The 16,227-nt window shown below is 40.4% G+C and overlaps 1 protein-coding gene across 1 annotated transcript in view; it reads left to right on the top strand.

Moving 5' to 3' along the window:
* Nucleotides 1-16,227, top strand: part of Tmem163 (transmembrane protein 163) — a gene marked incomplete at its 5' end in the record, with an annotated part of 234,058 nt that overhangs the window by 148,015 nt on the left and 69,816 nt on the right. Inside the window, 2 exon segments of the mRNA XM_013517466.1 lie at nt 264-307; nt 1,667-1,758. Coding sequence (XP_013372920.1) covers nt 264-307; nt 1,667-1,758 — 136 coding nt within the window.

Below are 16,227 nucleotides of genomic sequence, written 5' to 3'. Positions count from 1 at the left end.
AAACCGTTTTATTGGGAAGTTGGATGATTCTGAAGGGAGCACAGCGGGAAGGGAAGTTGTTGCAGGTGGAATTTAGAAATCTTTTTACCCCCCACTTTCTTTAATTTCAGATTTTTATAAGGGCAGTACATTTTTAATTTTATTCTCTTGGAAGTTTTTCAGTGGTGTTTAAAAGGCCATATCAAATGTATCAATATACGCACAAATGAGAAATTATGCATGAGGTTTTCAAATATTCTGAATAATATTTTCTTTCTTTTTAGCTGTCTCCGTTATGAGGTACAGCGCCTCTGCTTTTGGGTTTGCAGTAAGTAAATATACTTTCCTGAAGTTTTGCACGCTTTTCCCAAACCCATGAATCTCTCCTGGAGCCCTCAAATAAGAGGGTGGTCGGCATGTGAGAGCTTAGCATGGGGGCCATACCTTTTATGGAAGTAGCTTCTGTAAAAACTACAATTTAATAGAATTAAACTGCAGTGTGACTGTGTGTTTCTCAAGGACAGATGGGAAAACCATGTTTTCCACAAAAAGTGGAAGTTGAGAGGATGTTTCAGGAGTTTTAGACCTTTTTTTCCTTTGCAGGTATGAGTTGGGCTGCTATGTACTGAGGGATGCATTTACTGGTGTAGACAGGTATTGGGATGAGTTGTCTGTAGCCCAGCTAGGGGTACCTGGGCTCCAAGCCTGCCTCCAGGTGGAAGTTGTTCAGAGAAAGCTGTCTTTGCTATGGTTAGTTATGTTGCAGAACTGGGTGATATTACCTCACACCCCTTTAAGATAGGGCCAGTGCTTGTGATTTTCTAGATGAGGATGTGATATGGTGTGATGATTGATCGAGAGAGCTTCTTGCAACATTCCTCCTGTGAAGAGGTAGGGTTTCCTGTACCTGAGAGTACATGTGTGCCTTCTCCCAAACCTACTTCTGCCCTTTGTGGTAACAACTTAATGTTTGTAGAGGTGTTGCAGAGTCTTTTCAGAATCTTATGAAAGATGTGGACCGTCCAGAGAAATGCACATGACCACACACACACACACACACACACACACACACACACACACACAGAAACACCACACCTACACACACCCAGAAACGCACATTTTTCTCCCTCCTCCCTAGAAAGCCCTGCCCGCCCCTTCTCCTACCTTTTGCTTGCACTTCTGTTTCCCTCTCTTCCCTCTCTCTTTCAAGCAAAAGCCTTGGCTTTTATACACAATTTCAAAGTGTTGGTGGACTTTCTGGAGCCCTCGGTGACCCTGTCCTTTATCCCTGAATCCAGGTGGAACAGTCCTTTTCAGGGCTAGAAACAGAACCCTCATCCTTCAGATGTGCGAGAAAACATTGAGATCATCTTGCCTGTCACAGGGAAACCAATCCCGTATTTCAGAAGAGTGTGCTCTGTATCCCCTGCCCTGTGTCTCCAGAGTGCTGGGAGCAGAGTTGACCACACAACTAAGGAGCTGTGGCACTGCTACCAGGCCAGTACTCTGGTGTTCTGAGCTCCGTGCCTCAAGGTCTACCCCAGGCCTATAAGCACTTGTGTTGAGACGTTCAAAACATCTTGTCACTGATTCAGATATTCTGGAATATGGCACAGTTGTCCTGCACCTTTATAGTCATGCTGTATGAACTCTGAAAAACTACTAATACCATGTCTCCTTCTCCTAGTTTGACGCCATCTTGGACGTCTTGTCGTCGGCGATTGTCCTGTGGCGTTATAGCAATGCGGCTGCTGTACACTCTGCCCATAGAGAGTACATGTAAGTAGATGCTTATTTTTTCCAGATTTCAGAACCCCTGCAAATGAAGGCTTGACAACTAGGCCATCAGCACAAATCACCCTGCAGCCTCTGTCCCAGTGATCAGATGAGGGTCCCAGGTTGCCTTTGCGGGCAGCTAGTGCAATGTCAGCCAGGGTAATAGGCCCTTCCTGGGAGGTCAAAGAGAGGGGTGCTCCTTTACAGTCCTCTGTGTGCTCCACTCTTGAGTCTGGAGTGAATGTTTATTGTCCATCTATCTGTTCTGCCATCCATCTATCCATCCTGTTACTGTAATCTTAATTTTTTAAAATGTATGCTTTTTTCTTCTGTGATTTATAAAAAAGACAGCTTAAAGGCATTCTAAATTGTTCTACTTGCCTTCCACCACTTTCTGTATTACAGTATCCTGCTTCATCCTGCGGGTAAAAGCTTTGAATTTGAAGGATTTGTATTTGTGCCTGTAAAACATGCATCTTTTTATCTTCCCTTACCCTGTAGCAGTGGTAGAAAACCTTGTAGAGATTTCAGTGTTACCCATAGCTCCCTGTAGCACCTGTGCCATAGGTTCGCCTCCTCTGCCCCATGACATTTGAATGCCCCTGGGTAATAAGAGCACAGGCTCTAGAGTAAGGTTTCTTTTTTTATTTTTATTTTTTATGGTGGAAGGAATTAGAACCCAGGGCCTCATGCTTGCTAGACAAGTACTCTATCATTGAGCTATACCCTACTCCCAAAGTAAGATTTCTTGGTTTTGAAGATTATAATTTGCTAGCTGTGAGACTGCTTTGTGCCTCATTTCCTTATCCAGAAAAGCAAGAAAACAACTCCTCTTTCACAGGGTTATTGTGGGGAATACATGTACATACATGTGCATACATGTGCATATTACATATGTGTATGTGAGTGTGTATGAGGGGGGATGATAAAAATATATAGTGAATATTTAAAGTTTTGCTGCCATGGCTGCCTTGATATCCTGGTTTGATTGAAAAACTTTACCTTTTCTGGTCATTTTTACTCTGGAGAAGAGCCAGAATTCACACAGTCCTAGATCTGGTGAATAACGTAGATGAGAACGCATCACAATATTTTTACAAGCTTGCTTTTCTCTTGGATGGCACACAGCTGTGGCATTAACCATATTTTTGATCACACCTTGTAAAGACATTCACAAAAGAAAGACCTCCCAAACTGCTTCAGAAATTTTTTCTGAAATTTCTTCAGAAATTTCTTCCCAAACTGCTTCAGCTATTTTTTCTTGACCAAGAACAATGTGTCCAGACCAAGTGTATTTGAAGTTAAGGGGCATATTTTGAGGGGAATTAATGACAGTGTATGTTTTACTGTAATATTTTTAAAATATTCATATATATTTTCATTACATGATACTCATGTAAGTGTGTGAGCATGTGTATATGTATGAGAGAGAGACACACACAAGGCATCAGGCAAGAGTTTCATCTTGCCTTTTCAGATTTTGGACTGACCATAAATGAGTAACTCCCCCAGCTGCCCATTGAGTGTGTGCTGGTGCCCACAGAAATGCGTTGAATGTGTGGCTAAGTCATACTCAGACATGCAAGGGTGGAGATGCCTTGTTGGTGCCAGGAGAGTCAGTAGCTAATATATTTGCAATTGAATGTGCACAATGGAAACTTCTTTTGTTGTTGTTGTTGTTTTTTTTGTTTTCTTCTGGTACCAGGAATCGAACTCACAACCTTGAGCTTGCCAGGCAGGCGCTTTGCTGCTGAGCTAAATCCCCAGCCCCTGGAAACTTCTAAAAGATGATACCATAATGGATTTACTGTTGACAGAACATTTTTATTTACTTCATTATTGGCTTTAGATAGCACACAAAAACTTCTTTTACTCGTTAGTATTTTATTTAGGGTGTGTTAGGTCTCTTAAGAAATATACACTTATCAATCAGACTTGTGATATCAGAGATGATATTATCTTGGACAAAGTTAATTTTAAAGTGAGTTCATTTGTGGTTGAAAAACTTAAAACAACAGTAGCAAATTAATTTGGAGAATTACAAATGATCAGATGATGATGATGATGATGTTTAAACTTATGTTAACACTTTTAGCTGAAGGAGCGAAGAATGCATCCACCATGTCTATTATGTAGGTACTTGAAGACTTTAATAAAAACAATCTAGAGAGTACTACATAGAGATATGCTCATATTTTAAGAACTAGATACTGTCTTGTCAGAAGAACACATTATATTTGAGTAGAGTTTCAATATCCAAAATACTTGCCACTAGCAAGCATCTTAGCACCTGATATGTGGCATGTCTGAAATGAACCATGCTATAAGTATAAGATATACACCAGATTCCAAAGACTAAGAAAAGAATGTAAAAAATTTACTAATTTAAAAAATATTTATTACATGTTAATGACAGAATATTTTGGATATATTGGAACAAACTATTTTTTCTTGATTCTATTTACTTTTTAAACAAGGCTTCTAGAAATGTAAAATGATATATGTACTTTGCATTGTATTTCTGTATGTTTCTATATTTCTATATGAATTTCTTCTATGTATAGGAGAAATAAAATGTAAAGAATTATAAGGCTAAAGTTATATCCCCTGTCTTATTTTAGAGTTAATAATACAGCATCTGCTTTACAATTTTAGAAGGAATTAATTTCAGTTTTCCAATTCCTCTGTTCTAATTTGATTTCTTGATTTCCTTTCTGCTGAAATGATTTTCATACTTATTAGTCACAAAGTCACAAGTGTGGCTTTTCTGTACTGTTGAGATCTCTGCAAACTTTCACCAAGTGGCCTGAGGTTTTCTCAGATGAAGATTCATGACAAGAAATACTTGTGGTTTCACTATTTTAAAGATCCCCCAAAAGGCACCATTAACAAAACCTGTTTATTATCGTCCAAAGGCACAACCCTGCAGAGGTGATACTATGATCATTGCTCTTTTGTTGTTTATGTGATGATGCTGATGAACTCACTTGGAGATTCCTAATCTAGGGATTAAAACAATACAGTCCTCTCTACTGTTGGCTTTAAAGTTCTAATCTCCAGTTAAAAATTCATGAAATTACTGCCAGCTGAGAAGCTAATGTTTGCATATTAATGAGCATAAATGAATTATGAGGGCCATAGGTAGAAAAACCATTGGTTTTCAGCTAGCTGTTAAGAACAATATTACTACTGGAAAGTATCCAGCTGGCTCCAAGTTAAGTTCTCTTATTTTTATGAACTGGATCCAGAACCTCAGGATAAATCTTGAGTTTGAAATTCCCGATCCAAAGAGAATAAAAGCCTTCCCTGGCCCTGCCACCTAATGGCTGTGTATCTTCCCTATGGGTGGAGTAGGATGTTGGATACACAGAGGAGGGCAGATTGTGGCTCTGTACCACCACAGAACATATGTCAATAGTTTCTTTTGTATTTTTCTTTTTTGTAAAAAAAAGCATAGCATAAAATTTAATCAGCTTCATAGAAAAAGTAGAATGGTATTATTAGGGACTGAAGTTGACTATTTTAGAGCCCTCATAAATAGAATTTATACAATATTTGTCTTTTTGTGATTGGCTTTTTTCACTTAACATGCTGCTATCAAGGCTTAGGCACACTGTACTGTGTAATACAATTTCCTTCTCTTTGAAGGCTGAATAATATTCTATCATATATATGTGCTGCATTTTTATGTATCCATTCACAGACAGAGATTGCACGCCCTTCTTGACCACTGGGGCTAATCATTCCACGAAGGGGTATGGAAGTACTTGAGAACTTGGTTCCAGTTGCTTAAAGGCAATTTTTTAAGCACATGCCACGTATCAAGTGCTAAAATGCTTGCTAGTGGCAAGTATTTTGGATATTGAAACTCTACTCAAATATGATGTGTTCTTCTGACAAGACAGTATCTAGTTCTTAAAATATGAGCATATCTCTATGTAGTACTCTCTGGATTGTTTTTATTAAAGTCTTCAAGTACCTACATAATAGACATGGTGGATGCACTCTTTGCTCCTTCAGCTAACATAAATTTAAACATCATCATCATCTGATCATTTGTAATTCTCCAAATTAATTTGCTACTGTTGTTTTAAGTTTTTCAACCACAAATGAACTCACTTTAAAATTAACTTTGTCCAAGATAATATCATCTCTGATATCACAAGTCTGATTGATAAGAACTTTGGTTCCAATCCCACTCTCAGGAGTGGGATTGGCAAATCATGACATTCCTTTCTTAAATATTTTGAGAAACCTCCGTAGCCTTTTGTAGCAGTTGCACCATTTCATAATGACTCCAAATAGTTTTTTGTAAAGCTCCAACTTTGATCCATCACCTTACTATGAATACCAGATGTGGAGAAGGTGGAACATCAGGTTTCCTCATCATCAGGACTTTCCACAGATGAACATGGGAGAAAGGTGAGGGATTCAGTATATTTGCCATGAGGGAGTCTGTGAATACTTTGGAGTATCCCAGCTGGCCCAGAGAGCATGGCGTGACAGTGGCAAGGTTAATGAACAGCCCCAAAGATTAGAAGTCTCAATTAACTTAACACTTGTTGGTATGAGGTACTCATTGCAAGTGAGATATAAAAAGCAAGATTTCATAGGTGTTTCATTTACTGGTTAAGACTCAGGGTGGGAGCCGGTGGCTGAGGTGGGGAGGAAAAAGACCAGAGATGTGCGTGAAGTCAAGTGTTCGCTGGCTGCTCCCTGGAGCTGAAGTTACGGGAGGGTTTGCAGAATTTGGGGAGGGAACGAGGGCAGGGAAGCAGGTGCTGTTGTCATCAGTACATGGAGGAGAGGCAAGCAGTGCAGGAAAGAAGCTGGAAAAGTGGTTTGCGGTGGCCCCTAGAGAACAAGAGGCTTTGAGAGGGTGGGGTGAACAAGGGAAGCTGCCTCTGCTGCAGAGGGAGGAAGAGCAGCTTCCTCAGGAGACAGCCAGCTCTCAGTAAGGCAAGAAAGAGAAGGGAACCATCAGAAAGGAGTTTGAGGACGTGGAGTCTGGGTGTGGGATGACCGTGCTTAAGAAGGGAGGTTCAGGGCCATGCAGGGGTGAGCAGGGGAGCCTGGGCGTGGGGGTGGGGGGGGTGACACTGGCCTGGTGCCAATGGATTGCTGTGCATCCAGAGAATGCAGCTCTATGTGGACAGTTGCATTATGAGCTGTAAAGTTCATTAAATGAAGAAAGCATAGTGCTAAATGATATGTGTGGCCTTTTCTCATTTGTTTTAACAAAAGAGGCTCACATTCACACGTTGGCTTCTGCATAGAGAAGAGCTCTGCAAGGACACAAAGGAGACAGGCAGCAGGATGGCCTCCCCCTAAGAAAAGAGCTGGGACAGATGGAGGAGCGGCGTTCATCTCTAGACCAGAACCACCCAGCGGACTCCGCGCCAACATAGCACGCTCTGTATCTGTGCTGAGCTGTATGGCAACCATGAGGGCCAAGTGACCGTTGAGCATGTCCCATGTGGCTGCAGCCACTGGGGAACTGAATGAACTTTAAAGAATTTAAACAGCTACATATGCTCAGAGGCCACCATATTAGAAAAATGAATGCGTCTTTAGACCAGTTGAGTGCTTTTCACCTTTTTTAAAAACCTGAGTTGTTACTCAAAATGCAGGAGAAATGGGAGATAGATGAGTGATAGAGCACTTGCCTGTTGTGTGTAAGGCCTTGGCTTCCACCTCCTGCATGGAAAAAGGAAACAAAAGGCACAGAGAATTGGTGAGTAAAAGAAAGGCGTTGAAGGCAGCCAAGGAGGTGATGGAGGTGGGGAAAGTGGGTGGAAATGAGTGTGTGAGGACTTTGGCAAGGCTGAATGACGCAAGGAATATCATGCCTGTCTTCTTCGTCATTCTCAGCCCATGTACCAAGTAAGGCCACAGGAAGGACGGCCTCCTGCTGCTGTCAGCTGCCAGGGCCATCAGGATGTTTGCCAAGGAAGGTACGGCTTGATGCTCCTGGGAGCCTCTGACATTTTGCATACGATTGTAGCATAGAGTAGGGGATGAAGGAGCTCCAGGCCCAGCTGTCTCTTCGGGCCGTGTGTCAGCTCATTGAGACAGAGGGGCGGAGGCAGATGGGAGGCGTTGCTCACCTTCACACGTTTCTCATTCTGCACTGGAGTTGGCAGTGAAGCCCGAGAGGTTGTTCTTCTGTTCCAAATGTACCTGCAGATGGCACTTATTTGCTCAGTAGTGTTTTGGAAAGTGAATTGGAGCACACTGGAATGGATATTCTCAGAGACGCATACATAGTGCGTGTGTCTCCTCATGTGAAATAAATGGGGCCCACTGGTGCTCACCAGGGAACCTGCTCTGCTTTCTTTTTCAATTTGCTGAGCCAGATGCCTTGGCCTAAAACCTCCCAGCTGACGGGATGGCTTGATGATAGCCTTTTGATTACTGACTTTGGCAGCACCCTTGATGCTTTTGGAAACAACTCTCAAAATTAAAGCAGAAAAGTAACGGATTCAGTCAAGAGATAATAGGTTGGTAATTTGTTTCTGGTGTCTGGTCTAAATGGATTACAAAGGCACCGAATTCTACCAAGAACATACTAAAATAGTATCACATCTCCCTCTCCTCCTGTCATGGAGTGTTTGAATTCATCCTAACTCAGGTTCTGGGGAAGTGAATCTGACTTATTCTGCATTTGTTCAGTGCTCCTAACTGTGCAAAGCTCTTGAACATGTTACAAGTCAGGAACAACATCTGAACTAGAAGAATAAACAGCTTTAGAGATGCCCTCAATGACTGATGGGATCTAAGGCAGAAAGTGGTGCCTTTATAGTAGGACAGAGCTCACCTGCCTTAAGTAGTTTGGATTTTGTCTTGCCTGAAAACAAAAGGAAATGACCTTCTATTGTCAAAAGCCTTTCATGTGCCAAAGGATGTATGAAACCCACCAGAACACAGATATAGCACTAACAGGTTGTGGTGCTGGGGGCAGCGTGTATTAAAGGAAGGAGTGTAGAGTTGGTACTTGTTAAGAATTGAATTGTGTCCTCCAAAAACACACACTGAAGTCATCACTCCCAGTACTACAGGACGTGATCTTTTTTAGAAATAGGGTCCTTCCAGGTGTAATCAAGTTAATACGGGGTCATGTGCCATTAAGGTAGTATCCAGTAGGACTAGCATCCTCATAAGAAGAGGTGACAGAAACCAGGAGGAGAAATCCTCCATGTGATGATGCAGCTAGGGATTGGAATGATAACAAGAGTCAAAACATGCTAACGACTGCAGAAAACACCCGAAGAGGAGGAAGGCTAGGTGTCCAGCAAGGGATGATACCTTGATTTCAAACTTGCAGCCTCCAGAACTGAAAGTCAATAAATTTCTATTGTTTAAACCACCCAGTGATTTGTACTGTGTCATGAAAACCCTAGGAAATGGATACCGCCCCCGAGAAGAGTCCTTCATCGGAGCTGCACTGTCACTCACTGCTTCGCGACCTGAAATGACTTATTAATCTTTCTAAGCTTCAGCTTTCTCATCTGAAAAGCCAGGAGTGTTATGACAACTTCCAAGTGGCATTATAGTAAAGATGAAGCCTGGTACTCAGTGTAATTTTAATATACGCTTAAAGATGTCAGATGACTAATTTCCTGTCCCTAAAGTTTTGGAAATGTTTTCATTAGTTGTACTAGATTAGTTTGAAATTATTTGCCCCATTGTTTTATTTTGCTTTTCAAGAGCATTTGTTTTTTCCAAAGAACAGATTTTAAATCCTAAGCAGATATTTTTAGCATATTTAGAAAGTGGCTTTTGACCTAGAGACATGGGGGAAGTAGTGTAATGACGTGATAAAATTCCTTAATTTCATTCCCCTCCAAAGAAGTGTGACGTGTGCAGGGTGTGGTGGCACACAGCTGTAATCTCAGAACTCTGGAGGCAGGGGGATTGCCCTGAGTTTGAGGACAGCTTGCACTACATAGTGAGACCCTGCCTCAAAAAAAAAAAAAGAAAAAGAAAAAGAAAGAAAAATGCCGTTTGTGCCAGGTAAGACAAAGGAATACATGATTATTGTAAAAAGAGGTAATTCATGGGGGTACAAAGAATGCAATAACACTTACTTGTTGTAAGTTATCCTAGGAATAACCAGAGGTAGGGTTTTAATGTTTGTGTGTGTACACATGTGTGCAAGCACACATGCACACGGTTTTTGCAAAGTTTTAAAGGAACTTTATATCAATAACTTTTTTCTTTTAATAATTTTTTGTCATGGATATATATACATTCTTTGGCAAAGTAGCTTTTCATTACTTAAGCCATGCTTTGACCATCTTTCTATCTTAGGATAAATAGAGATATATTATTTTTTGATATCTGTGTGTTAGTCTATGTTTGGATTTAGTCTGTTTTGTTTAAGTACAATTCTACCAAAGATGTGGGTTATTTCCCATGTCTTGGGGTTAGAAACAACCCAAAATAGCCATCCTAATATATTTGTATTTTAGTGTTAGTTGTCTTTCTTTAGGTTAAATTCTTAAAAGTCTAGGTCAAAGTTTATACCTAATATAATCTTAATAACCAGTGTAAAACTGCTTCAAAAAAGTCATACAAATTGACATTTCCAGTAGTAGGAGCTGAGGATGTTTGTATACCTACCTTCACCAGCACTAAGTATAATAATTCTTTTTGTTTTTTTGCCAGTTTTTCTGGGGGAAAATTGAATTCTCCATGTTGATGTGCATTTCTTTCTTTACCAGTCCAGTTGAATGTACTCTCATGTACTTCCTGGGCAATTGTATTTCTTTTTGGGAATTGAGTTGCCAGAGTTTCTGATGGGAATGAGAAACCTTTTATTTATTTTCTTTTCAAACTCTGGCTACTAGAAATCAGGTGACTGATGAGTAAATTTAATGATTGACCAGGTAGTTCCTGCTTTGCCTACTACTCTGTGTGTGTGAGTGTGACTCTCTGTGTGTGTATTAGTAAATTTGCCTGCCTAGCTCCGTCAGAAGATTTTAAACTCATGAGACTATTCCTTAACTATTGTATTCTTCTTATCCTCATTCCTTGGAAGAAAACCTTACATTTCATAGGTACTCCTTAAAGAACTGTAGAGTAAAAGATGAACTATGAGATTCCTGCATGTTCTGTAAAATTTTTATTGATGCAAAGTTTTGATAGCTCTTATTAAGAGGATAGTAGTAGGTATTCACTAAGCACCTGATTCATACCAGACTTCATGCTGGCTCTGGTTGAGATAAAGTGTTATTTAATACCCACTGGAGGGGCTGAAGATTTAGCTCAGCGGCATAGCACCTGACCAGCAAGCGCAAGGTCTTGAGTTCAATCCCCGGTACCAGAAAAAAAAAAAAAAAAAAAAAAAAACCCACTGGAAAAGGTAACTATTGTTCCTAAAGGATTGTGGCTAAAAATAGATAGAACTAGAGTTAAAGCCTAGTTCTTCTTTGGCCTGAAATTTGGGTGTAACTACTGTGCAACACTACCTCTCCAAGTATTCGTTTGTGTATCTGGTTTTACCAGTTCCGCACTCTTTCCCAGAAATGTCCTTTCCTAGCTATTCTCTGAGCGCAAAGTTAATTGTAGGGAGAGGGAAAGTGGTTGTGGGTTCAGAAGAATTAAGCACCACACCGTGGTCTAACTTAAAACACAATTTAGGGTTTTGATTCTAACTGGGAGGTGAGAAAGGCCTGGCAAGTGGCCAGACACAGATGCACTGCCTAGGCGATCTTGGGTATTACCAAGAGTTGGCGCTGATGGCCCGAATTCACTCTCAAATGGTTGCTGTGACAAACACTGCAGCCTGCCAGTGGCTCAGAGGCCTTGAAAATGAGGATCATTAGTCTTGACTGCAGCCTGGACATCTTCCCCATGCTTTGAAATAGCCCGGTTCTCATGCTGATGGGCTGAAGCTCAGCTTCCAAGCTTTGCCTTCAAGGGGCAGGAGGCAGCCTTTGCCCGTTGCTTTGGCACTTCTGTGGCCTCTCCTCTGACAGCTGCTGCCAGGACGTGATATTTACCAAGTGAATAGAGTCCTCACCACGTGAATAGAGTCCTCTCCCCAAGCGTACTAGGCCTCAGCACAGTGAAAGGGGCCCCTAGCTCACCTTGACAGCAGTCACCCTTTTGGAACACCAAGCCTGGAAGTCACGGCGCGGTGCTCATCATCTCTGCCCTCTCTGCTCTCTGCCGCCTGGAGGGAAATGCTGCCAGTGCACGGAGGTTAATAGGCTAGTTCGGCAGCCTTCCTGGAAGTGGTCAGGTGTCTGGGAGACATAAGCGGCGATGTTCCTCTTTGTGACCACCTTTATCAGTGAGGAATTGTAACAGCTCTTGAATTTAAAAAAAAAAGCCAAAAACCTTTTGACTTGTTTCGTCCACAGTTGCATTTAAAGTTTTAGAATCAGTTTTTATGGTATGCTTTATTCTCACTTGAGTCTCCAGGTCTTGTTCTGTGTGTTTGCTGTTGGACATTTTTAATGTGATCTGAATTTGGATAGTGTTTGCCATTGACTACTGATGAACACCTAAATAGTTCTATTGATTGTCACTGTCAACCTGCCATCCTGTGATTCTCCTATATTATATTGTTGGATTTCAACCATCAGCACCATTGGGTATTTTCACACATGACCACTGCTTTTAGGAAGGAACTCTCTATTGTGTACAGGCCTACTTTGGGGGTCTGTAAAGTTGCCCAGGTTAGGACTCTGGTTACTATTTCTTCCCATCCCATGCTTCTCTCTAAGTGTCACACATTTGAACTTGGAATCACCAAGATCTTACAAGTGTTTGGCTCTGTCATGATTCAGCTTATTCATACAGTTAAAGAGCAAAATATGAAGCACGGAAAGGACCACTTGAATGGTTTTCTTAATAGTTTCCACCTATCTCATATAAATGTTAAGAGAAGCAGATGAGGCAATGTAGAAAAGTTAGCATGGCACTGTGTGTGCTCTATGCTAGGCACCTGATATGGGGGTTATTTTTAACAGTAGACTTTGTAGGAAAAATACAGATTTTTCTCTAAATAGTTTATTAAAATGTTACTCACATATGGGGACTCAGGAGGGTGGGACAGGAGGGTAGTTTGAAGCCAGCCTGGGCAACATAGTGAGACTCTTACCTCTTTGGGAAATAAAATAAAATAAAATAAAATAAAATAAAATGACATTACTACTCAGCTATAAAAAAAGATGAACTTGAGGCTTTTATAGGTAAATGGATATGGCTAGAGACCATACTCATAAGTGAAATAAATCAGACCTGCACGTGTAAACATCGTACTGTTTCCCTAGTGTAAGAATATGAAAGAGTAAATAAAATCTAAAAGGTACAATAAATATTGTGAAAGAGAAGGAAACTGCTCAAAAGGAAAGAACAACTTGGATGAGGGAAAGGGAAGGAAAACAAGATATGCATATATACACAAGATAGCTAAGATAATTTTACTACTAATTTCTGTTAGTTCATTGAAAGGAACCGTTAGTGCTTACATTTGATCAATTTTGAATGCTATACCTGGTAATCTGAGCAACTGCTTTGAAGAGAACAATGCAATATAATAACCATTGTTAGTTTCCTATCATCTTGTTTTGAAATTCTGTATTGTTTTTTGATCTTTTTTGTCTCTTTAAAATAAAATAAAATTTAAAAAATAAAGAAATGAAAATAAGATTCACACAGCATACTGTTTACCTATGAAGAGTGTACAATTCAGTGGCCTTTAGTGTATGTAGAATTGCCCACCCATCACCAAAATCAATTTTAGAACATTTTTATTGCCACAAAAGAAATCTTCACCACCCAATCCCTCCACTCCCCTTCTGCTCAGCTCAGGTAAATACTAATCTGTTTTCTGGCCTGATCATTTAGACTATTTTGTACATTTCGTATAAATGAAATCATGTAATGTGTAGTCCTTTGTGGTTTTCTCTTCCTTTGTGTAATTTTTGGTCTTGATTAGACCTTTGAGGACCTTTTGAAGTTCTGTTAAAAGGGCACACCACTGTCTGTAGAACACTTTCTCCAAGAGGCCTTTCACATTAAATAAATCTGTGGGCCGGGGATATAGCTCAGTGGCATAAGCACCTGTCTGACAAGCACAAGGTCCTAAGTTCGATTCCTGGTACCAAAAAAAAAAGAAAAAGAAATTTGTCTTTCTGGCCTCTTGATGGTTCTGTGGAGCCTGGATTTTGACTTTATGGACTGCAGCTTGATTTTAATGCCACAAAGTCTGAAAGTCATAATAAACTGATATGCAGAACTGATACGTTAGAGTAGGATGCCAATTTGTTAGTGGCAAAGTATCATAAGACATTGAGTGACTGTTTTAGATTAAATGTTCTGTCTCCCAAAATTCATATGTTGAAGTCCCAGCTCCTAAGGTAGCTGTTTTGGGAGGTGATTAGGTTTAGATGATATCATCAGGACAGAGCCTCCTGATTGGATTAGTGTCCTTCTAAGACACATCAGACCTGGCTGTATTCATTATAAGAAGACATTGTGAGAAGGTGACTGTCTCTAAGCTACAAAGACAACCCTCACCTGAACCTGACCATGCTAGACCCTGGTCTTGCACTTCCAGCCTCAGAACTGTGAGAAAATAACTGTTGTTGAAGCTACCCTATGTGTGGTATTTTGCTATAGTAGCCCTGGGTAAAACAGTGTCCATATGGTGTCTTTCATTTTTCTCCTGTAGAAAGACTCACTTAGGAACCCTAGGCATTGGCATAAGCAGAGGTTAGATGACTGTAATACGTGCTGACATCAGTCTGTGTGTTACAGATGTTATTTGATTCTAAAAGGCAACCAGGACACTGGATAAGGTTCCACCTTCTTCAGGAAACACACTTTGGAGTGATCCACCATATTTGCCTTCATCACCATCCTTTTTGTGTTTTGTTGAATGAGTAATCCCCAGTTGTTTTTGTTACTTTTTTTTCTTTTCTTTTTGAGGCAGGGTCTCACTAGATAGTTCAGGCTGGTCTTTAACTCACTGTATAGCCCAGGCTGGCCTTGAACTTGAGGCAATCCTTTCTTCCTCAGCCTCCCCAGTGCTAGGATTATGGGTGTGTGCCACCACACCCAGATTAATCCCCCTATTGTATTATCAATTTTTCTTCAGTGATGTTGGTATTGTTACTATCTACTAACAATTGAAGGTTCATATTCTTTTATTAAATTCCATAATTTTTAGTGACTGTAGGCTCTAAACATAGAGCTGTAGACCTCCCAGTTTGGCAGGGAATTATGGCCTATATTTAAATGATTAACTCTGAAGGTTTTCTGAATTACTCATTTTTTACTATCTTTGGGTGCTATGCTAAGTAATTTCTGTTTTTATCTTATTTAACCCTCAGATTAATACTGTGAGATAAGGTCTCACTAACGAAGCAGAACACTAATTTTGTCATCAAGGCACAGAAACATGGGTCGGTCAGATGGGCCTGAAGTTTCAGTTGTACTAGATGAATAAGTATTGTATAACCCTGTGCCTCTAGTCAGTAATATTCTATTTTATCTTTAATTTGTGAAGAGTATAGAGCTCCTGTGAAGTGTTCACATAATACAATTATAAAGTTTAAAAGGAATTTAAATTTAATCACATTTAAAATGTATACATTATATACTGATTTATGTATTTCATATTGTGTGCATATAAACTATATATGCAGTATATAAAGGAGCGTGTTAGTGAGCGTGGGTGAGAATGAATGAGTCTGCATACTCTTTTCTAAGTCTTCAGAACATACTCACTTTTTAATCCTTCTTTTTAGTCCTTTTCCTAGGATGCCTCCAAGACAGATAAAATGGAAAGTTTCAGTCTTTTTTTTTTTGGTCTTTTTTGAGACAGAGTCTCGCTATGCAGTTCAGGCTGGCCTTGAACTCACTTTGTACCCTAGGCTGGTCTCAAACTTGCAATGATCCTCCTGCCTCAGCCTCCCAAGTGCTGGGATTACAGACGAGTGCCACCACGCCCGGTGGTAGAAAGTTTCAGTCTTAACCTAATAGATGAGGAACTGAAAAGAAGGGATGGTGACATGTTTAGCAGAAATGAACCCAAAAGATTTTTTTTTTGCCTCTCAAATTGAGAAAATAGCTTCTGAGTCACAGGTGTGATGCAGACTCCCTTTGCTAATTCCCTCTGGGTGTCCCCGTCAGCTGGTTATGATGCTATGAGAGTCCCCTGTAGGAGTAACTGGGGTTTGGGGTTGTTCACGGCTGCTCTGTCCCTCCTTGGCTTTTGGCTGTCCTGCATTTGTTATGCTTTGCCATATGAAAACCCCCTTTCAGGAAGTCAGTGAAATATCCAGAGGATATCCATGTTTGATTCCCTTCTCCCAAGGTGGCTGAAACTAAAATTATAGAAAAGCCAGGTTATTCTGGGTGTAGTTCTTACAGAACAGGAAGTAATGTGTTGGAGTTTGAACTTGATCGTTCAAAAAGTAGCTATGTGAATGGTCTTTTTTTTCTTTTTTTTTTTTT

The sequence above is a fragment of the Chinchilla lanigera genome, unplaced genomic scaffold, assembly GCF_000276665.1.
Source record: "Chinchilla lanigera isolate Chin_1 unplaced genomic scaffold, ChiLan1.0 scaffold00039, whole genome shotgun sequence".
Taxonomy (NCBI): Eukaryota; Metazoa; Chordata; class Mammalia; order Rodentia; family Chinchillidae; genus Chinchilla; species Chinchilla lanigera.
This window is presented reverse-complemented; position numbering and strand designations above follow the sequence as displayed.